This window comes from Macaca fascicularis, chromosome 10 (genome assembly GCF_037993035.2).
Source record: "Macaca fascicularis isolate 582-1 chromosome 10, T2T-MFA8v1.1".
In the NCBI taxonomy this organism is placed as follows: domain Eukaryota; kingdom Metazoa; phylum Chordata; class Mammalia; order Primates; family Cercopithecidae; genus Macaca; species Macaca fascicularis.
In genome coordinates this window covers 19,824,102-19,846,389 of record NC_088384.1, presented here as the reverse complement: position 1 = coordinate 19,846,389, position 22,288 = coordinate 19,824,102, and the positions used below count along the sequence as shown (strand labels likewise).

The 22,288-nt window shown below is 44.6% G+C and overlaps 1 protein-coding gene across 45 annotated transcripts in view; it reads left to right on the top strand.

Annotated features, from left to right (window-relative positions):
* DEPDC5 (DEP domain containing 5, GATOR1 subcomplex subunit) overlaps positions 1-22,288 on the top strand; it is a 166,778-nt gene that overhangs the window by 33,010 nt on the left and 111,480 nt on the right. For 35 of the 45 annotated variants that reach the window (XR_010578372.2, XR_010578375.1, XR_010578374.1 and 32 more), the window contains 8 exons: positions 3,906-3,975; positions 4,922-4,994; positions 10,032-10,135; positions 11,033-11,107; positions 16,031-16,165; positions 16,919-16,980; positions 17,612-17,685; positions 18,901-18,970. Coding sequence is in view for 34 of the 45 variants with exons in the window: in XM_074003906.1 (XP_073860007.1) it covers positions 3,906-3,975; positions 4,922-4,994; positions 10,032-10,135; positions 11,033-11,107; positions 16,031-16,165; positions 16,919-16,980; positions 17,612-17,685; positions 18,901-18,970 (663 nt within the window). In the remaining 11 variants the exon portion in view is untranslated. Of the gene's footprint in view, positions 1-3,905; positions 3,976-4,921; positions 4,995-10,031; positions 10,136-11,032; positions 11,108-16,030; positions 16,166-16,918; positions 16,981-17,611; positions 17,686-18,900; positions 18,971-22,288 lie in introns of those variants that run through there. The other 10 variants (XM_074003916.1, XM_074003914.1, XM_074003912.1 and 7 more) reach the window with 2 other exon arrangements.

The window sequence follows — 22,288 nt, the reverse complement described above, 5'->3', positions numbered from 1 at the left end:
TTAAACAAAAAAATAAAAACAAATGGGCAAAGGACTTGAATAGACATTTCTCATGTCCAACAAGTACATGAAAAGATGCTCAAGATCATTAGTCTTTAGGAAAATGCAAACTAATACCACAATGAAATGCTGCTTCACACCCACTAGGATGACTATATACGTGTATATATATTTTTTGAGACAGAGTCTCGCCATGTTGCCCAGGCTAGAGTGCCGTGGCACAATCATAGCTCACTGCAGCCTTGATTGCCCAAGCTCAAGGGGCCATCCCTCCTCAGCCTCCTGGGTAGCTGGGACTACAAGCATGTGCCACTATGCCCTGCTACTTTTTTTTTTTTTTTTTTGGTGGAAATGAGGTCTCACTATGTTATCCAGGCAGATCTCGAACTCCTGAGCTTAAGTGATCTTCCCACCTTGGCCTCCCAATGTGCTGAGATTACAGACATGAGCTACAGTGCCTAGCCCATATTCTTTTTTTTCTTTTTTTCTTTTTGAGACAGAGTTTTGCTCTTGTTGCCCAGGCTGGAGTGCAATGGTGCAATCTTGGCCCACTGCAACCACTGCCTCCTGGGTTCAAGCAATTCTCCTGCCTCAGTCTCCCAAGTAGCTGAGATTACAGGCGCCTACTGCTATGTCCAGCTAATTTTTTTGTATTTTTAGTAGAGATGGGGTTTCACCATGTGGGCCGGGCTGGTCTCGAACTTCTGACCTCAGGTTATCTGCCAGCCTCGGCCTCCCAAAGTGCTGGGATTATAGGGGTGAGCCACTGTGCCTGGTCCCATATTCTTTATTTTATTTATTTATGTATTTTTTGAGACAGAGTCTTGCTCTGTTGCCCAGACTGGAGTGCAGTGCTGCAATCTCAAACATGGCTCACTGCAACCTCCACCTCCCAGGTTCAAGCGATTCTCGTCCCTCAGCTTGCCGAGTAGTTGGGATTATAGGTGTGCGCCACCTTACCCTGCTAATTTTTGTATTTTTAGTAGTGATGTGGTTTCATCATGTTGGCCAGGCTGATCTCGAACTCCTGGCCTCAAGTGATCTGCCCACCTTGGCCTCCCAAAGTGCTCGATTACATATTCTTGACAGCATTATTCATGTTAGCTAAAAAGTAGGATAACACAAATAACAAATGTCTTTCAGCTAAAGTATAGATAAATAAAATGTATATCCATACAATATAGTAGTAGTCTGCCATAAAGAAGAATGAAGTACTAACACATGCTACAGCATAGATGAATCTTGAACACGTGCTAAGTGAGAGAAGCCAGACATAGTGGATCAAATACAAATCATAGGATCTTATGTATATGAAATGTCCAGAATAGGTAAATATATAATATAGAGATCAGTGGTTGCCAGGAACCGAGGGTGGGGAGTGACTGTTTAATCAGTTTGGGATTTCCTGTTGGGGTGATGAAAATGTTTTGGATTTAAATAATGGTGATAGTTATACAACATGGTGAATGTATTAAATGTCACAATGGCAATATGTATATGTGTTTTACCACTATTAAAAAATTATTTCATTCAATTATCCCACCTTGATTTCACATGAAAACGTTTTGATGAAAAAGTATTTGAAGTCACATGATGTAATGTAAAAGAGTAGAGTTTGTATTAAGGCAGACTGGGTTTTAAATGATCTCGTTAGCTTGCTTTTTTTTTTTTTTTTAAATTAAGAGACAGGGTCTTGCTATGCTGCTCAGGCTGGTCTTGAACTCCTGGGCTCCAAGGATCCTCTCACTTAATCCTCCTCAGTAGTTGGGACTACAGGCGCAGGCCACTATGCCTGGCTGATTAGCTTTTTCATCTCCAAGGATTAGTCTCTGAGGCTCCATTTCTTCAGCTGCAAAATGAAGATAATAATAGACCCTCTCATCACATCGCTTATGAATTGAGACACTCCATGCCCACGTCAGCCCGTTGTGAGCCCATTGTGTTTTCCTGTATATCACTTGCACTAAAATTAGATAAGGGTGCTGAGTTTGGAGCTCTTGGAGTCCAGTGAATTAATTGGTAGTCAGTGAAGGTCTGCTGTTTCCTAGCACTCTGCTCTTGGTACTGTGGCTTGTATTTAGGAATTTCTGTCCACTTGAGATATATTTATGAAATGTGCATTATATTATGTGCCTTATATAGTGAGTGCTGAATTCTTTAGTCACTAAGCGTACTTGGGATAAAGATGGGGTTGGTCAGTAGAGGCTGTTGTCTTCAGAGACCCAGGAGGAACTGAAACTGAACTTGCTAGCTCACTGATGCAAGCCACTTTTCATATTCATTTGTAAACACCCTACTTCCAGGATATTGATCTCCAGACTCCATAGAAATGTTTATTCTCTTTAGTCCCCGTCGCTGTCCAAAGGTAATTCTTTGCCTTGGCTTATACCACTGAGTCTGGAGCAAACCTCCACCCTCGTCCTATGAGACAAGTAGGGTGTGGGAGTGTCTTTGATTCTTAAATCCACCACCATGGGTGCTGTTCTTGTTCCCTAGACCACAGTTCTGCAGAAATTAAAAAACACTGTAGGCCTGGCATTGTGGCTCACGCCTGTAATCCCAGCACTTTGCCAAGGCTAGTGGATCACTTGAGCCCAGCCTGGGGATTATGATGAAACTCTTATCTCTCTTTTTTTTTTCTTTCTTTTTTTTTTGGACGGTGTCTTGCTCTGTTGCCCAGCCTGGAGTGCAATGGCACAATCTTGGCTCACTGCAGTCTCCACCTCCTGGGTTCAAGTGATTATCCTGCCTCACCCTCCCGAGTGGCTGTGACTTTAGGCGCGCGCCACATTGCCTGGGTAATGTAGAGTTTCGCCATGTTGGCCAGGCTGGTCTCGAACTCCTGACCTCAAGTGATCCACCTGCCTCAGCCTCCCAAAGCACTGTGATTACAGGCGTGAGCCACCACGCCCAGCAGAAACCCTGTCTTTACAAAAAATGCAAAAATTATCTGGGCCTGGTGGTGCTTGTCTGTAGTCCCAGCTTTTCGGGAACTGGGAGACAGTGACCATTATTTACTGCTGATTTTCAGCTTTCCAATCACTTTCCACATTCCCGGCACTTTAGGTAACTTTCCCAAGGTCACATAGTGGCAAGTTTCAGGGCCAGGACTCCATCTAGGTCTTCTGACTCCCAGCAGTACTCTGTCTCCTGCACTGCAGCCTGTAGTTACATGAAGCTATTCAATATTGTGCACTGCTGCTAAGCCACCTGGATTAAGAATATTATGTGCAGCTGGGCCTCACACCTATAATCCCAGCACTTTGGGAGGCCGAGGCAGGCTGATCACTTGAGGCCACAAGTTTGAGACCAGCCTGGCCAACATGGTAAAATCTTGTCTCTTCTAAAAATACAAAAATTACCTGGGTGTGGTGGCCCATGTCTGTAACCCCAGCTACTCGGGAGGCTGAGGCAGGAGAATTGCTTAAACCTGGGAGGTGGAGGCTGCAGTGAGCTGAGATCGTGCTACTGCACTCCAGACTGGGCAACTGAGTGAGACTCTGCCTCAAAAAAAAAAAAAAAAGAATAAGGCTGGGCATGATGGCTCACACCTGTAATCCCAGCACTTTGGGAGACTGAGGCAGGAGGATCATGAGATCGGGAGATCGAGACCATCCTGGCCAACATGGTAAAACCCCGTCTCTACTCAAAATACAAAAATTAGCTGGGCATGGTGATACACTCCTAAAGTCCCAGCTACTTGGGAGGCTAAGCCAGGAGAATTGCTTGAACCCAGGAGGCGGAGGTTGCAGTGAGCTGAGATTGTGCCTTTGCACCCCAGCCTGGTGACAGAGTTAAGACTCATCTCAAAAAAAAAAAAAAAAAAAAATTATGTGCATGCAGTCTGCTTCATAGTGAAGTAGATGAAACAAACGTTAACCCTGTTGTTCTGTACTCATGCTTAGGAGAAGAACTGTAGTCATGAGGTGACAGTGGTCCTGTTTTCTAGAACTTTCTATGATGCAAAATCTGTTGGTGAGTAACTCTTTCTCTCCTACAGTTGTTTTTTTATTAGGCTTCCCCCAACCCCACCCCAGCCATTCCCTCTCATTTTTTTCCTCGTTGCGCTTTTCCACTGTTCCCATCTTTTCTGTTATGAGGACGGTGTAAAAAGGAAAGTAGCACAGTCCATTAGTGGATGCAAGAGGTCTGTGGGCTGTGATTCATCTTAAAACCAACTTAAAAGACAGTTGGCTGGGCACAGTGGCTCACGCCTATAATCCCACAACTTTGGGAGGCTGAGGTGGGCAGATCACCTGAGGTCGGGAGTTGAAGACCAGCCTGGCCAACATGGTGAAACCCCATCTCTACTAAAAATACAAAAATGAGCCAGGTGTGGTGGTATGCACCTGTAGTCCCAGCTACCCAGGAGGCTGAGGCAGGAGAGTCGCTTGAACTCAGGAGGCAGAGGTTGCAGTAAGCTGAGATCTTGCCACTGCACTCCAGCCTGGGTGACAGAGCAAGACCTTGTCTCAAAAAAAAAAAAAAAAAAAAAAAATTGGACAGTTATGTTTAATTTTTTGGGATGCAAATCTTTTTTTTTTTTTGAGACAGAGTCTTGCTCTATTGCCCCGGCTGGAGTGCAGTGGCGTGATCTCAGCTCACTGCAAGCTCTGCCTCCCAGGTTCAGGCCATTCTCCTGCCTCAGCCTCCCCAGCAAATGAGACTACAGGTGCCCGCCACTATGCCTGGCTAAGTTTTTTGTATTTTTAGTAGAGATGGGGTTTCACCATGTTAGCCAGGATGGTCTTGATCTCCTGACCTCGTGATCCACCTGCCTTGGCCTCTCAAAGTGCTGGGATTACAGGCGTGAGCCACCACGCCTGACCTATGATGCAAATCTTTAACCCAGAAGGGGAAGCTGACAAAACTGAATTTCTTTTCTCAACCTGAACTGCATACTCCATTTTCTCTATTTCAGATGAATTTCCTGAGATAAACCGAGCCTCAATTCGACAGGATCATAAGGGGAGATTCTATGAAGACTTTTACAAGTATGTTTGGGTGCTTTCCTGTACTTTTTATTTATTTATTAGTTGTTTCTTTCCTAACTTAAAAAAATGCCAGCCTGGGCATCGTGGCAAAACCCTGTACCAAAAATACAAAAAAATTAGCTACCTGTTGTCCTAGCTACTTGGGAGGCTGAGGTGGGAGGATCACTTGAGCCTGGGAGGTGGAGGTTGCAGTGAGCTGAGATCACACCACTGCACCCTAACCTGGGAGAGAGACCCTGTCTCCAAAAACAAACAAAAAAGAATAAATAAACCTTTTGATTTTGAAATGACTTTAGATTTATAGAGAAGTTTCAAAGGTAGTACAGTTCCTGTATACTCTTTGCTCTGTTTCCTCTAATGTTAACATTTCATAACCAAGTTACATTTGTGAAAACTATGTTAACATTGGTACATTACTATTAAGTAAATTCAGATGTTTTTCAGATTTTAGCACTCGTGTACTTGCCATGTCTAATCCAAGATACCACATTGCATTTAGACCTTCTAAATGTTCTATTGTGAAAAACTTCATCATTCAGAAAAGAAGAACAAATAATATAATGAGTCCGTATACCCAATATCTGAATTTAACAGTTATTATTTTGTCATATTTAATTCATCTGGTTTTTTCAGTGCCACCGACTATCAATATTGTAACATTTTATTCCTATACATATTCAAAAAAGGCATTTTTATATCTGACAAGATTTTTTATATCTGACAAGAATATCATTATTATGTTTAACATTATTATTTTGTTTGTTTGAGACGGGGTCTCCCTGTCGCCCAGGCTGGAGTGAAGTGGCACAGTCTCGGCTCACTGCAAGCTCCACCTCCTGGGTTCACGCCGTTCTCCTGCCTCAGCCTCCTGAGTAGCTGGGACTACAGGCACCCGCCACCACGTCTGGCTAATTGTTTTTTGTATTTTTAGTAGAGATGGGGTTTCACCATGGTAGCCAGGATGGTCTCCATCTCCTGACCTCATGATCTGCCCGCCTCCGCCTCCCAAAGTGCTGGGATTACAGGCGTGAGCCACCACGCCTGGCCTTTTTTTTTTTTTTCTGAGACACAGTTTCACTCTGTCGCCCAGGCTGGAGTGCAGTGGTCATGTAAGCTCATTGCAAACTCCGCCTCCCAGGTTCAAGGGATTCTCGTGTCTCAGCCTCCCCAGTAGCTGGGACTACAGGCACCCGCGACCATGCCTGGCTAATTTTTTAAAATTTTTGTTAGAGATGCGGTTTTGCTATGTTGGCCAGCCTGGTCTCCAATCCTGAACTCAGGTCATCCACCTGCCTTGGCCTCCCAAAGTGCTGCAATTATAGGCCGGAGCCACCACGCCCGGCTGACACCACTATCTTATTGAGATGGTAATCAGATAGTAACAGTTACTGTTTTGTCGGGACTTAGCATGAATGAGTTACTCTTCTAAGCACTTTACATGACTTGATTCATTTAAATATCGCTGCATCCCTATGGGATAGATACTGTTACCCCATTTTACAGATGTGGAAACTTGGACACAGAGTTTCAATAACTTATCCAAAGTCCATAACGTATTAAGTGGTGGAGCATGGACTTGACACAGTCAATCTAGTTCAGAGTCTGTGCTTTTTGACCACTGTATTCCTCAGCCTCATACGGATTATATTTTAGATTATTTGTTCATCTTCTGTTGGATCCTGTACCCCTTGGAGAATTTTATGAAAGTGATGGGCCCTGTGCTGTACTGACACCTCCACTCATCCCCTTATGCAGATGAATTCTGCATACCTCTAATTCAGTGAATTCCAGGAACCATGAGAGCTCTTTTGGCTTAACAGTATATGAAGTTTTATCTGTATAATGAATATGAATTAGTTTGAGCATAATCAGTTATAGAAAGTACTATATAAGGCATGAATGTGTGAATTACGAATGTAGATTTTTAGGTGTATGTGACTATATATTTTTAATATATGAAAGTTTATGTCATTACAAAGTCATCCTCAACATTTTTTAGATTGAGAGAAACTGGCTATCTTTTTCTTACTGAGAGAAACTGGTTATCTTTTTCTTACTGCAAAAACAATACAGGTTCATTTTAGGAAAATCACAAAATAGGCCAGGCGTGGTGGCTGATGCCTATAATCCCAGCACTTTGGGAAGCCAAGCCAGGCACATTGCCTGAGCTCAGGAGTTTGAAACCAGCCAGGTCAACATGGAAAAATCCTGTCTCTACAAAAAATGCAAAAAATTAGCTGGGCACGGTGGTGCGTGCCCATAGTTTCAGCTATTTGGGAGGATTACTTGAGCCTTGGAAGTTGAGTCTGCAGCGAGCCAAGATCGTGCCACTGCACTCTATAGAGCCTGAGTGACATAGTGATACCCTGACTCAGAAACAACAACAACAACAACTATAAAAGCACACCAAAGTATAGTTAAGTAGAGAGGAATTCAAAGCACACTCAATTCCATCTCCCGAATACAGTCTTCATTATGTTGGTAAATCAACCCCTATTATCTGTATTTAGGAGAAAAATTAATTTTCACAAGATATGATCGCAAATTGCATGTGATTTTTTTTTTTTCTTTGAGAGGGAGTCTTGCTGTGTTGCACAGGCTGGAGTACAGTGGTGCAATCTTGGCTCACTGCAGCCTCCACCTCCCGGGTTCAAGCAATTCCCTGCTTCAGCCTCCGGAGTAGCTGGGATTGCGGGCGTCCACCGTCACGCCAGGCTAATTTTTGTATTTTTAGTAGAGACGGGGTTTCACCATCTTGGCCAGGCTGTTCTTGAACTCCTGACCTCAGGTGATCCACCCATGCCAGGCCTCCATGTGATTTTTTTACATGTTTTATTGTTTTTATTTCTTTTTGAGACAGTGTCTTGCTGTCACCCAGACTGGAGTGCAGTGGTGCAATCTCAACTCACTGCAAACTTTGCATCCCGTGTTCAAGTGATTATCCTGCCTCAGCTTCATGAGTAGCTGGGATTGCAGGTACCCACCACCGTGCCCGGTTAATTTTTGTATTTTTAATACAGACTGGGTTTCACCATGTTGGCCAGGCCGGTCTCGAACTCCTGACCTCAGGTGATCCACCTGCCTCGGCCTCCCAGAGTGCTGGGATTACAGGTGTGAGCCACCGCGCCCGGGCCACGTGGTTCCCTTTTTATGTGTTTTAAACCTTCATTTTATTTCTTTTTCTTTTTTGTTTTTGAGACGGAGTTTTGCTCTTATTGCCCAGTCTGGAGTGCAGTGACACGATCTCAGCTCACCGTAACCTCTGCCTCCTGGGTTCAAGCGATTCTCTTGCCTCAGCCTCTCGTGTAGCTAGGATTACACGCATGCGCCACCACACCCAGCTAATTTTGTATTTTTAGTAGAGACGGGGTTTCTCCATGTTGGTCAGGCTGGTCTCGAACTCCTGACCTCAGGTGATCCCCCTACCTCGCCCTCTTCAAATGCTGGGATTACAGGCATGAGCCACCGTGCCCGGCCATAAACCTTCATTTTCTACTTTGTCACAAATGCCAATCCATGTTAAACACCCTACTTCCATAGTATCTTTTTTGTTTTGAGACAGAGTCTCGCTCTTTTGCCCAGCCTGGAGTGCAGTGGTGTGATCTCAGCTCACTGCAAGCTCTGCTTCCTGGGTCCGCACCATTCTCCTGCCTCAGCCTCCCAAGTAGCTGGGACTACAGGCGCCAGCCACCATACCTGGCTAATTTTTTTGGTTTTTTTTTAGTAGAGACAGGCTTGACCGTGTTAGCCAGAATGGTCTCGATCTCCTGACTTCATGATCTGCCCACCTTGGCCTCCCACAGTGCTGGAATTATGGGTGTGAGCCACTGCGCCCAGCCCACTGTATCATTTTTTATTTCTAAGTAGAAATTACATTGGGTTAGTATTGTTGAAAATTGAGGTGACTTCCAGCTTTTCGCTATTCTCAACAGTATTGCCAGTGAACATTCTTACAGATAAGTTTTTAAGCATATCTTTAGTTTTTATTATAAATTCTCAGAAATGGAGCTATTAGGTCAAAGGATGGTCTGTGTTGTAAAGGCTATTTGTACAGCCAATGTACCCTCCATTAAAGTAGAAGATCCTGTTTTCCTAGCAGCAATTTCTGTGTCCTCACCAACACTGAAGGTTTTTTTTTGTTTTTTGTTTTTTGTTTTTGAGATGGAGTTGCGCTGTGTCTCCCAGCCTGGAGTGCAGTGGCTCGATCTCGGCTCACTGAAACGTCCGCCTCCTGGGTTCAAGTGATTCTCCTGCCTCAGCCTTCCAAGTAGCTGGGATTACAGGTGCCTGCCACCATACCCAGCTAATTTTTGTATTTTTAGTAGAAACGGGGTTTCACCATGTTGGCCAGGCTGGTCTTGAACTCCTGACTTCTTTATCCACCTGCCTCAGCCTCCTAAAGTGCTGGAATTGCAAGTATGAGCTACTGCACCCAGCATCTTTTTTTTAATGCTTCTTTCCCAATTGGATTGGCAGAAAAATAAGCTCACTGAGTCTTTTGTTTGTTTTTTGCGACAGAGTCTCGCTCTTTCACCTAGGCTGGAGTGCAGTGGTGTGATCTTGGCTCACTGTACTCCAATTACACTCTTTTTGAAACCTTGTAAGGAACCTGATGTTCTGTATTTAAAGTTGCTGTATTAGTCCATTTTCTCACTGCTATAAAGACATACCCAAGACTGGGTAATTTATAAAGAAAAAAGATTTAATTGACTCATGGTTCTGCATGGCTGTGGAGGCCTCTGGAAACTTACAATCACGGTGGAAGGCGAAGGGGAAGCAAGACACGTCTTACCATGGTGAAGCAGGAAAAAGAGCAAGCACAGGGGAAAGTGCCCCTTTTAAACCGTCAGATGTCATGAGAACTCCCTCACTATCACAAGAACAGCATGGGGGAAACCGCCCCCATGATCCAATCACCTCCCACTAGGTTCCTCCCTTGACACATAGGAATTACAATTTGAGATGCAGTTTGGGAGCGACACAGAGCCAAACCATAACAGCTGCTCAACATCCATTTTATGATAATACTCTTTTCAGAGTGGTGGTGCAGAATGAGAGAAGAGAAGAATGGACTTCACTTCTCGTGACCATTAAAAAACTCTTCATCCAGTATCCAGTGTTGGTGCGACTGGAACAGGCAGGTACTGCTTTCATGTAATAGAAGGTGCAGTGGGACAGGAAGTGTAGGAAGGGTCTGGGAGACAGAGGAGAGATTTGTGCTTATATCTCTCCTATGGCCGTGTGCAGTTTCGGCTTTTGATCAGGTTTCTGTTTCCATTTGGATCCCAATTGTACATTTCGTTATGCAGTAAGTTCAACAGTGTCCCTCATACAGGGAGTGAGGCCTTGTGGAGCCAGATGCCGTCCACTTTTTTTTTTTTTTTTTGAGACAGGGTCTCACTCTGTCATCTAGGCTGCACTGGAGTAGAACAGTCGTACTTTAACTTTAAACCCCTGGGGCTCAAGCAATCCTCCTGCCTCCATCTCCCGGGTAGCTAGGATGACAAGCACACACTACCATGCCCAGATAATTATTTCATTTTTTGTAGAGACAGAGTCTCACTGTGTTGACCAGGCTGGTTTCAAACTCCTCATCTTAAGCGATCTTCCTGCCTCTACCTCCCAAAGTGCTGGGATTACAGGTGCGAGCCACCATGCTCAGCCACCACTTATTTAAGAGTTCATCTTTGGGCCGGGTGCGGTGGCTCACACCTGTGATCCCAGCACTTTGGGAGGCCAAGGTGGGCGGATCACGAGGTCAGGAGTTCAAGACCAGCCTGATCAATATGGTGAAACCCTGTCTTTACTAAAAATACAAAAATTAGCCTTGCGTGGTGGCACATGCTCGTAGTCCCGGCTACTCGGGAGGCTGAGGCAAGAGAATCGCTTGAACCTGGGAGGTGGAGATTGCAGTGAGCCAAGATCGCACCACTGCACTCCAGCATGGGCAACAGAGCAAGACTCTGTCTCAAAAAAAAAAAAAAAGAGAGTTCATCTTTCGTGAGATGTTTTTCTTTCTCTTGTATATTTTGCTTCAGAGGGCTTTCCTCAAGGAGACAATTCTACCTCAGCACAAGGAAACTACCTGGAGGCCATCAATCTGTCATTCAATGGTGAGTAAGGATGCCAGCCAGTATGCCAGCATCTTGCCTACCACATGGCTGTGTTACTGGAAAGGTGTCCTGATCCAGACCCTAAGAGAAGGTTTTTGGATCTTGCAGAAGAAAGAATCCGGGGGCGAGTCCACAGAATAAAGTGAAAGCAAGTATATTAAGGAATAGGCCAGGCGTCGTGGCTCACGCCTATAATCCCAGCACTTTGGGAGGCTGAGGCGGGTGGATCACCTGAGCTCAGGAGTTTGAGACCAGCCTGGCCAACATGGTGAAACCTCGTCTCTAATAATAATACAAAAATTAGCTGGGCATGGTGGTGCACACCTGTAATCCCAGTTACTTGGGAGGCTGAGGCAGGAGAATTGCTTGAACCCAGGAGGCAGAGGTTGCAGTGAGCCGAGATCGTGCCATTACACTCCAGCCTGGGTGACAAGAGTGAAACTCCGTCTCAAAAAAAGAAAAGAAAAGAAAAAAAAAGGAATAAAAGAATGACTACTCCATAGAAAGAGTAGGGCATTCCCGAAAGCAGGAGGAGGAACACGTCCTCCTTAGGTACCATGGTTGTTTATATGTAACAAAGCAAAAAGTCATGGGGGAGGGGTGCTCTGCTGCAAGCACTCATGACAAAGGATTGTTCCTCTTTGTGTAACTGCTGTCCTTCTCAAGAATCTATATTATTTTCTTTAAAGCAAAACTTACTTTTTTTTGAGACGGAGTCTTGCTCTGTCACCAGGCTGGAGTGCAATGACGCAATCTCGGCCCACTGCAACCTCCGACTCGTGGATTCAAGTGATTCTTCTGCCTCAGCCTCCCAAGTAGCTGGGACTACAGGTGCACATCACCACACCCAGCTAATTTTTGTATTTTGTGGAGAGACACGGTTTCACCACGTTGGCCAGAATGGTCTCAATCTCCTGACTTCGTGATCCACCCACCTTGGCCTCCCAAAGTGTTGGGATTATAGGCATGAGCCACCGCACCTGGCCGTTTTGTTTTTTAATATACTTTAAGTTCTGGGATACATGTGCAGAACATGCAGGTTTGTTACATAGGTATACATGTGCCATGGTAGTTTGCTTCACCCATCAACCCATCATCTACATTAGGTATTTCTCCTAATGCTTTTTTTTTTTTTTTTTTTTTTTTTGTATTTTTTGGGATGGAGTGTTGCTCTGTCTTCCAGGCTGGAGTGCAGTGGCATGATCTTGGCTCACTGAAACCTCTGCCTCCCAGATTCAAGTGATTCTCCTGCCTCAGCCTCCTGAGTAGCTGGGACTACAGGTGTGCATCACCACGCCCAGCTAATTTTTGTGTTTTTAGTAGAGACGAGGTTTCACCATATTGGCCAGGCTGGTCTCAAACTCCTGACCTCGTGATCCACCTGCCTCGGCCTCCCAAAGTGTTGGAATTAGAGGCATGAGCCACCGTGCCTAGTCTATTTTTTTTTTTTTTTTTTTGAGCCAGTCTCACTCTGTCTCCAGGCTGCAGTGCAGTGGTGTGATCTCTGCTCAGTGCAACCTCCAACTCCCAGGTTCAAGCGATTCTCCTGCCTCAGCCTCCCAAGTAGCTGGGATCACAGGTACGTGCCACCACACCCAGCTAATTTTTGTATTTTTAGTAGAGAGAGAGTTGTACGTACCATGTTGGCCAGGATGGTCTCCATCTCTTGACCTGGTGATCCGCCCACCTCAGCCTCCCAAAGTGCTGGGATTACAGGCGTGAGCCACTGCGCCTGGCCGCAAAACTTACTCTTAAACTAAGAATACTTTCGTTCTTAAGATATTGGGAAATCAGGGCTGGGCACGGTAGCTCACACCTGTAATCTCAGCACTTTGGGAGGCCGAGGTGGGCGGATCACGAGGTCAGGAGATTGAGACCATCCTGGCTAACACGGTGAAAGCCCATCTCTACTAAAAATACAAAAAATTAACCAGGCATGGTGGTAGGCCCCTTTATTCCCAGCTACTCTAGAGACTGAGGCAGGAGAATGGTGTGGACACGGGAGGCGGAGCTTGCAGTGAGCTGAGATCACACCACTGCACTCCAGCCTGGGCGACAGAGCGAGACTCCATCTCAAAAAAAAAAAAAATATTGGGACATCAGGACGTTTCCTGGGTCTGTTAAGTCCTGAGTCTGTTGGGTAAACATTATTAACCTGTTCCCTTAACTGTAAACATCCTGTGACTAAGAATGCCTAACCTCCTGGGAATGCAGCCTAGCAGGTCTGAACCTCATTGTCCCCAGCCCCTATTCAAGATGGAGTTGCTCTGGTTTAAAGGCCTCTGACAGCTATGCATGTCTCTTTATGAATGCCTGCAGACCCAGACCTAGGTGATGATGCCTCCATTCAGCTACCCCCAAAATTAATTTAAAGCAATAGCTTCTCATTGGGTGGTTGTAATGACCAACATTTAGCTCTTGGGTCTTCTGTTGACCGGTTAATTTGGTAGTCTCATCTGCTTCTCATGGTCAGGAACTACAAGGATCCTCCTTGGGTTCTTTGACTTACTCAAACCGTGTTATTATTTTCCACCCCATCCCTCAGCTGCTTCTAGGTAATATTTTAAAAATCTACTTAAAAAATAAAAATTTAAAATAAAAATTAAAAAAATCAAAATCTACTTAAAAAAAAATTTACAAAAGCAGCCAGGTGCCGTGACTCACATGTATAATCCCAGCACTTTGGGAGGTCAAGGCAGACAGATCACTTGAGGTCCGGAGTTTGAGACCAGCCTGAGCAACGTGGTGAAACCCTGTCTCTACTAAAAATACAAAAATTAGCCAGCATGGTGGCACACGCCTGTAATCTCAGCTATTCAGGAGGCTGAGACAGGAGAATCACTTGAACCTGGGAGGTGGAGGTTGTGGTGAGCAGAGATCATGCCACTACACTCCAGCCTGGGTGAAAAAGACACTATCTCAAAAAAAAAAAAAAACTTTTTTTTTTTTTTTTTAATAAATAGGCCTGCTGCAATGGCTGACACCTGTAATACTAGCACTTTGGGAGGCTGAGGCAGGGGATCACCTGAGGTCAGGAGCTCAAGACCAGCCTAGCCAACATGGCAAAACCCCATCTTTACTAAAAATACATAAAAAACTTGCCAGGCATGGTGGTGCATGCCCGTCATACCAGCTACTTGGGAGGCTGAAGCAGGAAAATCACTTAAACCTGGGAGGCGGAGGTTGAAGTGAGCTGAGATCATGCCACTGCATTCCAGCCTGGGTGATGGAGTTAAGACTGTCTCAAATAAATAAAATAAAATAAAATAAAATAAAATTCGAATATGGAGAGGTGTATCAAGTAAAAAACGATACGCTCCTCCTGACCCCCAGTGTCCTCTTCTTTAAGGGGAACCATTGTTAGCAGTGTGGTATGATTATCCCGGCATTTATGTGTTAGCTGAAATATATTGTTTGCAAATAACAGAAATGTATTGATTTAGTTTAAACAAAAAGGGAAATTTACTGGAAGAATACAGAGGCTTAAGTGGAGCAGCCAGGAAAGGCTCAAACACCATGTTGAAGAACCTTAGTGGCTCTGGGAACCATAGCAGCAGGAATTATGAGAGCCATATTTCAGCTTCCAGCAACCCTGTCTCTGCTCTCTGTTCAGAATTCACATTCCTGGTAGAGAGAGTCTGATCTGCCCAGCTCCAGTTAGGTGTCCATCTGTCACTGGCCAGAGGTGGAAGTGATGATGTACATTCACATCACCTGTATATCATCTTCACACGTGTCTGTACACAGGTGCTGGGGGAATTCTAGAGCATGAGGTCTTCTATTAGTAAATCTTCTTGTCATATTGGAATATCACTGATTTTTCATAGTAAGAATCACAGAAGCTAGAAATAAAAAGTGACTTGCCAGATTTACAAAATCATCCCAAGATTTTGGTCTACTCTTTTAAATAGTGTCTTAAATTAATACTATCTAATATAATCTAATTATATAGTTTATATATATAATAAAATAATATATAATATATAAAAAATCTATATAATCAAAGTTTTACTACAGACTCATTTATGGATGGTTAAAATTAACAGCATGAATTTTTTTTTTTTTTTGGACACAGAGTCTTGCTCTGTCACCCAGGCTGGAATGCAGTGGCATGATCTCTGCTCACTGCAACCTCTGCCTCCTGGGTTCAAGTGATTCTCCCATCTCAGCCTCTCAAGTGGCTGGGATTATAGGTGCACACCACCATGCCTGGCTAATTTTTGTATTTTTTGGTAGAGATGGAGTTTCACCATGTTGGCCAGCCTGGTCTCAAACTCCTGATTTCAAGTGATCCACCTGCCTCGGCCTCCCAAAGTGCTGGGATTACAGGCATGAGCCACATCCCTAACAGCATGAAATTTGAGCATTTAAGGCTGCACAGGGCAAGTATTAGGCATCAATGAGGTGTATTAACAAAGGTGACAGAGACTTATTCCGTGGTCAAGTAGTTCTTAATATAGAAAAGATAGATGTGTATACATTTAACTAGAATGTGGCAGTTGCTATAATAAAAATATGGCCCGGGTGCAGTGGCTCACGCCTGTAATCCCAACACTTTGGGAGGCCGAGGTGGGCGAACCACTTGAGGTCGGGAGTTCGAGACCATCCTGGCCAACATGGTGGAACCCCATCTCTACTAAAAATAAAAAAAATGAGCCAGGTGTGGTGGCATGCACCTGTAGTCCCAGCTACTCAGGAGGCTGAGGCAGGAGAATTGCTTGAACCTGGGAGGCGGAGGTTGCAGTAAGCCCAGATCACGCCACTGCACTCCAGCCTGGTGACAGAGCAAGACTCTGTCTCAAAATAAAATAAAATAAAATAAAAATATGGGCAGAATGCTCTGAGAGTGTAGAGATGCTTGTTTGTGACGGGGTTCTGAAAAACTGTAACATCATTATTGTGGAATTTTTGTTTTATTTCTAGTGTTTGATAAGCATTACATCAACCGCAACTTTGACCGAACGGGTCAGATGTCAGTGGTGATCACGCCCGGGGTGGGTGTCTTTGAGGTGGACCGCCTACTCATGATCTTGACCAAGCAGCGGATGATAGATAATGGTAATACTCTCTGGTTTGTGCCCTATCTCCACATGTTCCTAGCCTGATTTTCCCTTAGAACTGTGAGCTTCACTGACTTCTTAGAGTGTGAGGAGCTCTGTATAGTGTTCTGTGTGTCACAGTATCTGTGGATGTCAATAGGCGTCAGGTGCTAAAGATTCATGGTCAAATCAGTTTGGAAAATGCTGGGTCATGCAAAGATAAGCAGGTTCCATAATGACAGGTCTTCCTCCGTTTTTAACATGTTAGTGTAGGTTGTTTTTCTCTAAAGGGTGTATCAGGGTACTCTGAGTTTCCCAAATATATTTGGCACTAGAGAAGCCTTCCTGGAGGGATGATTTCAAGGGACCCATGTGCTGTCAGCCTGTTTTCAGATGCACTATCAGATAATCTAGTCCAGTCCTCCATGATGTGCCTCGTATCCCCAACTCAGCCCCACACCCCACAATTTGATTTGTTTCATCAACAAGATGGAGTTGGGATGCTGAGGCAGTAGAATTGCTTGAACCCAGGAGGCAGAGGTTGCAGAGAGCTGTGATCTCTGACCACTGCACGTCAGCCTGGGCAGCAGAGTGAGACTGTCTCAAAAAGTGTATTTACTTCTTTGCTGCATAGGCAGCACTATGAGGTTATAAATCATACAATGGTAAGTTAGCTTTGCCTAATACGCAGTTAAATAACATGATTTATAGATAGGGATGCTTGTCTCTGCCATTCCCTCCCCACAACTCTTTTTGTCTTTTATTTTTTTAGGAATCGGTGTGGACTTGGTGTGTATGGGAGAGCAACCGTTACATGCTGTCCCATTGTTCAAGGTAATTAGATTTTGGATTTGCTTACTAAAGGCCAGTTTGAGTATAGTTAGAAAGAGAAACAATCCAGGCACTGTGGCATGCGCTTATAGTCCCACTTACTCGAGAGGCTGAAGTGGGAAGATCCCTTGAGCCTAGGAGTTTGGGTATAGTTTGTTATGAATAACTATGAATAACTGTTGCACTCCAGCCCGGTCAGCAAAGCAAAACTCCATCTCTAAAAAAAAATTTTTTTTTTTTTTTTTTTTTTGAGACGAAATCTTGTTCTTGTCCCCCAGGCTGGAGTGCAATGGCGCGATCTCGGCTCACTGCAACCTCTGCCTCCCGGGTTCAAGCAATTCTCCTGCCTCAGCCTCCTGAGTAGCTGTGATTACAGGCACCTGCCACCACGCTTGGCTAATTTTTGTATTTTTAGTAGAAACGGGATTTCACCATGTTGGCCAGGCTGGTCTCGAACACCTGACCTCAGGTGATCCGCCCACCTTGGCCTCCCGAAGTGCTGGGATTACAGGCTTGAGCCACCATGCCTGGCCCTAAAAAATTTTTTTTAAAACCCCAAAAACAGAAAAGTTAGAGCAGTTCCACATCCTACTTGTTCTGTAGCTTATCTGTGCTCTCATTTTTCCCCTTGCAGCTCCATAATCGGAGTGCTCCCCGGGATTCTCGTCTGGGCGATGACTATAATATCCCTCACTGGATAAACCACAGGTGGGTGCGATCTCAATCAATAGTAGGTGATAAGAGTTTTGACAGCTTCCTTGCCATTTTTCTTTAAATTTGTTAGGTTCTTATTATAGCACTAAACCTTTTGTCAAGAAAATGTGGAAACCAAGTTCTAACATTTGCTCAAAGTTCTCTACACACAAAGCAGTAGCAGTATCATATGGACAGTCTATGGTGAAAAAGAATAAAAACAAAATTTTAAGGACTGACTGACTTCCACTGCTGTTCCCAAGTCCTTCTATTCCCAACTCCCACAGACCGTAGAAGACCAACATTTGTGCCTGACTTCCTTCAGCTCTAGATAAGTCCCCGCGCCTCTTTATGGGACAAGACTTCAGTGTTCCTGCTGGTTCCAGCTCAGGGATGGCTTTTCTCATCCCTCTGCTAGTGCCAGTGCCTCATCTTTTTGAACTATGACACTAATCTTATTCCATCTACCCTTCTCTTGAAAATGCCTATTTTCTTCCAAGATCCAACTCCAGCATCTCTCTTCTGTGAATTACTTCTGTGCTGCCCTGATAACTAATAGCCACTTTTTCTTCAGTGCTTCCAGAGCCTTCTCTCCTTCTCTGGGTTGTCTTTCTTTCTTTCTTTCCTTTTTTAAGATGGAGTCTCGCTCTGTCGCCCAGGCTGGAGTGTAGTGGCACGATCTTGGCTCACTGCAACCTCCACCATCCGGGTTCAAGCAATTCTCTTGCCTCAGCCTCCTGAGTAGCTGGGATTACAGGTGCCTGCCACCACACCCAGCTAATTTTTGTATTTTTAGTAGAAACAGGGTTTCACCGTGTTGGCCAACCTGGTCTTGAACAGCAAGTTCATGGCAAAGCTGCAGCTATTAATTTATACTATTTGATATCATGATATTAGACTGTTTTTGACCTACAAAAGTAGCAATTTCAGGCTGGGCATGGTGGCTCATGCCTGTAATCCCAGTACTTTGGGATGCTGAGGTGGGAGGAACGCTTGAGGCCAGGAGTTTGAAACCATTGTGATCAACGTAGCCAGACTGTCTCTACCAAAAAACAAAATATAACTAATGTTTTGTAGTGACTTCTTGCAAAAGAAGTTAAAATTGGGAAGATCAGTGAAGCTGAGAACAAAGCCCATTTCAGGAGGGCTGATCCATGCCTAGTATTTTAACTGTGTTTTGAGTTTTTAAAATAAAGGGGATTTAGATTAATGACTCTGTTTCTTTTACAGTTTCTACACATCCAAAAGCCAGCTCTTTTGTAATAGTTTCACCCCACGAATAAAACTGGCAGGAAAGAAGGTAGGTTTTTATTTTTGTTAAGATGGGTTCTTACTATGTGGTCCAGTCTTATCTTGAGCTCCTGGACTCAAGCAATCCTCCTGTTTCAGCCTCCCAAAGTGTTGGGATTACAGACATGAGTCATTCTGCCCAGCCAAGAAGGTAGATTGCATTAATCAGCAGAGAGCCTTTGTGGACTGTCACACACTGATAGGGTTATTTTAGTCCTGAGGTACCCTCATCTTCCCCCATGGCCATGAACAGAGTTAAGAAATTCATCCCCAAACTTTATTTATTTATTTATTTATTTATTTATTTATTTTTGAGACGGAGTCTCGCTCTGTCTCCCAGGCTGGAGTGCAGTGGCTGGATCTCAGCTCACTGCAAGCTCCGCCTCCCGGGTTCACGCCATTCTCCTGCCTCAGCCTCCCGAGTAGCTGGGACTACAGGCGCCCGCCACCTCACCCGGCTAGTTTTTTGTATTTTTTTTAGTAGAGACGGGGTTTCACCGTGTTAGCCAGGATGGTCTCGATCTCCTGACCTTGTGATCCACCCGTCTCGGCCTCCCAAAGTGCTGGGATTACAGGCTTGAGCCACCGCGCCTGGCAAAACTTTATAACTTTATATATTAGATAAATAAATAACAAGGCCAAAGCCAGACTGCGTGAAATACCTTTGGCAGAAATATGACCAAGACTAAGAGTTCATTTTTTGTTTTTCAAGAGTTCATTTTATGATGACATGACTGTTTTATTCAGATGCTGATGTCACTCAGATACCAGTGGGAATAAAGACAAAGATACAGATATGCATTGCAGCAAAGGGGAAATATGATAAAAAGGTCAGATCTTTTTTTTTTTTTTTTTGAGACGGAGTCTCGCTCGCTCTGTTGCGCAGGCTGGAGTGCAGTGGTGCAGTCTCAGCTCACTGCAAGCTCCGTCTCCCGGGTTTACGCCATTCTCCTGCCTCAGCCTCCCGAGTAGCTGGAACTACAGGCGCCTGCCACCTCGCCCGGCTAGTTTTTTTCTATTTTTTAGCAGTGACGGGGTTTCACCGTGTTAGCCAGGATGGTCTCTATCTGCTGACCTCATGATCCGCCCGTCTTGGCCTCCCAAAGTGCTGGGATTACAGGCTTGAGCCACCGCGCCCAGCCAAAAGGTCAGATCTTAGTATAAAGAAGTGAAAATTCTGGCTGAGTGCAGAGGCTCTTGCCTGTAACCCCAGTGCTTTGTGTGGCTGAGGAAGGAGGATTGTTTGAAGCCAGGAGTTTGAGACCAATCTGGGCGACAAATATAGTGAGACCCCATTTCTACAAAAACTAAAAAAGAATTAGCCAGGTAGGGTGGCGCATACCTGTAAGTCCCAGCTACTTGGGAGGCTAAAATGGGAAGATTGCCCGAGCCCAGGAATCCAATGCTGTGGTGAGCTATAATTGTAGCATCGCACACTAACCTGGGTGACTGAGATCTTGTCTCTAGAAACAAACAAACCAAGAAAATAAATGAAAATTGTAGCAAGAATGGGAGTTTTTTTTTTTTTTTTTTTTTTTTTTTTGAGACAGAGTCTCGCTTAGTCGCCCAGGCTGGAGTGCAATGGCGCGATCTCGGCTCACTGCAAGCTCCGCCTCCCGGGTTCACGCCATTCTCCTGCCTCAGCCTCCCGAGTAGCTGGGACTACAGGCGCCCGCCGCCTCGCCTGGCTAATTTTTTGCATTTTTAGTAGAGACGGGGTTTCACCATGTTAGCCAGGATGGTCTCGATTTCCTGACCTCGTGATCCGCCCGCCTCGGCCTCCCAAAGTGCTGGGATTACAGGCGTGAGCCACCGCGCCCGGCCAAGAATGGGAGTTCTTGTTTTCTTCTTTCCAAAGAGGTTTAAAATATATTAATAATTATACCACATTTAAAATATATTAAAAATTATACCACATTTAAAATATATTAATAATTATACCACATGCTACAAAAAGTGTGGTGAAATTGACACTGGAGTACCTGGTTGGTGTATGTTACTTTTGCAAAGCATTTCAGCCTTGTGTATTGAGAGCAAATGTTTATGCTATTTGACCAGGCACTTCCATTTTGGGGCATGTGGTGTCAGGAAATAATTGAAGTGATTATATGCAAATACCTCTGGGTTTAGTTTTATTCATAATAGAAGTTGAAAACAATAGAGCAATGGCTGAACTATGAAATATCCACTTGATGGAATATATTTGCAACTGATAAAAATGCAGTTTTAAAGAACTTGAACAAGTGTTTTTTGTTGTTGTTGTTGTTTGTTTTTTTGAGATGGAATCTTGCTCTGTCTCCCAAGCTGGAGTGCAGTGGTGTGATCTCAGCTCACTGCAACCTCTGCCTCCCAGGTTCAAGCAATTCTCGTGCCCTAGCCTCCCGAGTAGCTGGGATTACAGGCACCTGCCACCACACCCGGCCTAATTTTTGTATTTTTAGTGGAGACAGGGTTTCACATGTTGGCCAAGTTTGTCTCAAACTCTTAATTTCAAGTGACCAGCCCACCTCAGCCTCCCAAAGTGCTGGGATTATAGGCGTGAGCCACTGCACCCGGCCAGAACTCGAACAAGTGGTTTTGATGTACTGTGAGAAGAAAAGCAGGCTGTTATGTTTGCAGTCCCCACACCCGAGTGCTTTCACCCCTCTGCCCTTTCCAGTAGAGCTGAATTCACTGAGGGTTGCTCCATTTGTGGCTGTGTGTCAGGGCCACTTCTTCCTTTTTCTTTTTTTAGCGGGGAGGGCTGTTAATGTTACTCTTCTAATAGGGGAAATACTAATTTGGAGCAAGCTGAGGACTCCTAGCATAAGCCATGTCAGATAGTGAAATGCTAGGAGATGGGATTCTGTCCAGAAAGGGCCTCTCTTGCCTTCACCACAAGCATTCTCAGCCAAGTAGAACATGGAAAAACTTCTCTGCACCATGATTATTTTATTTTATTTTTTTGAGACAGAGTCTCGCTCTGTCATGCCCAGTGTAGTGGTGGGATCTCGGCTCATTGCAACCTCTGCCCCCTGGGTTCAATCATTTTTCGTGCCCCAGCCTCCCCAGTAGGTAGGACTACAGGTGCATGCCACCATGCCTGTCTAATTTTTTTTTTTTTTTTTTTTTTGAGATGGAGTCACTCTCTCTCTCTGGCCCAGGCTGGAGTGCAATGGTGCGATCTTGGCTCACTGCAACCCCTGCCTCCAGAGTTCAAGTGATTCTCCTGTCTCAGCCTCCCAAGTAGCTGGGATTACAGGATTACAGGCGTGCGCCACCATGTCCAGCTAATTTTTGTATTTTTTAAATTTTATTTTATTTTATTTTATTTTTTGAGATAGAGTTT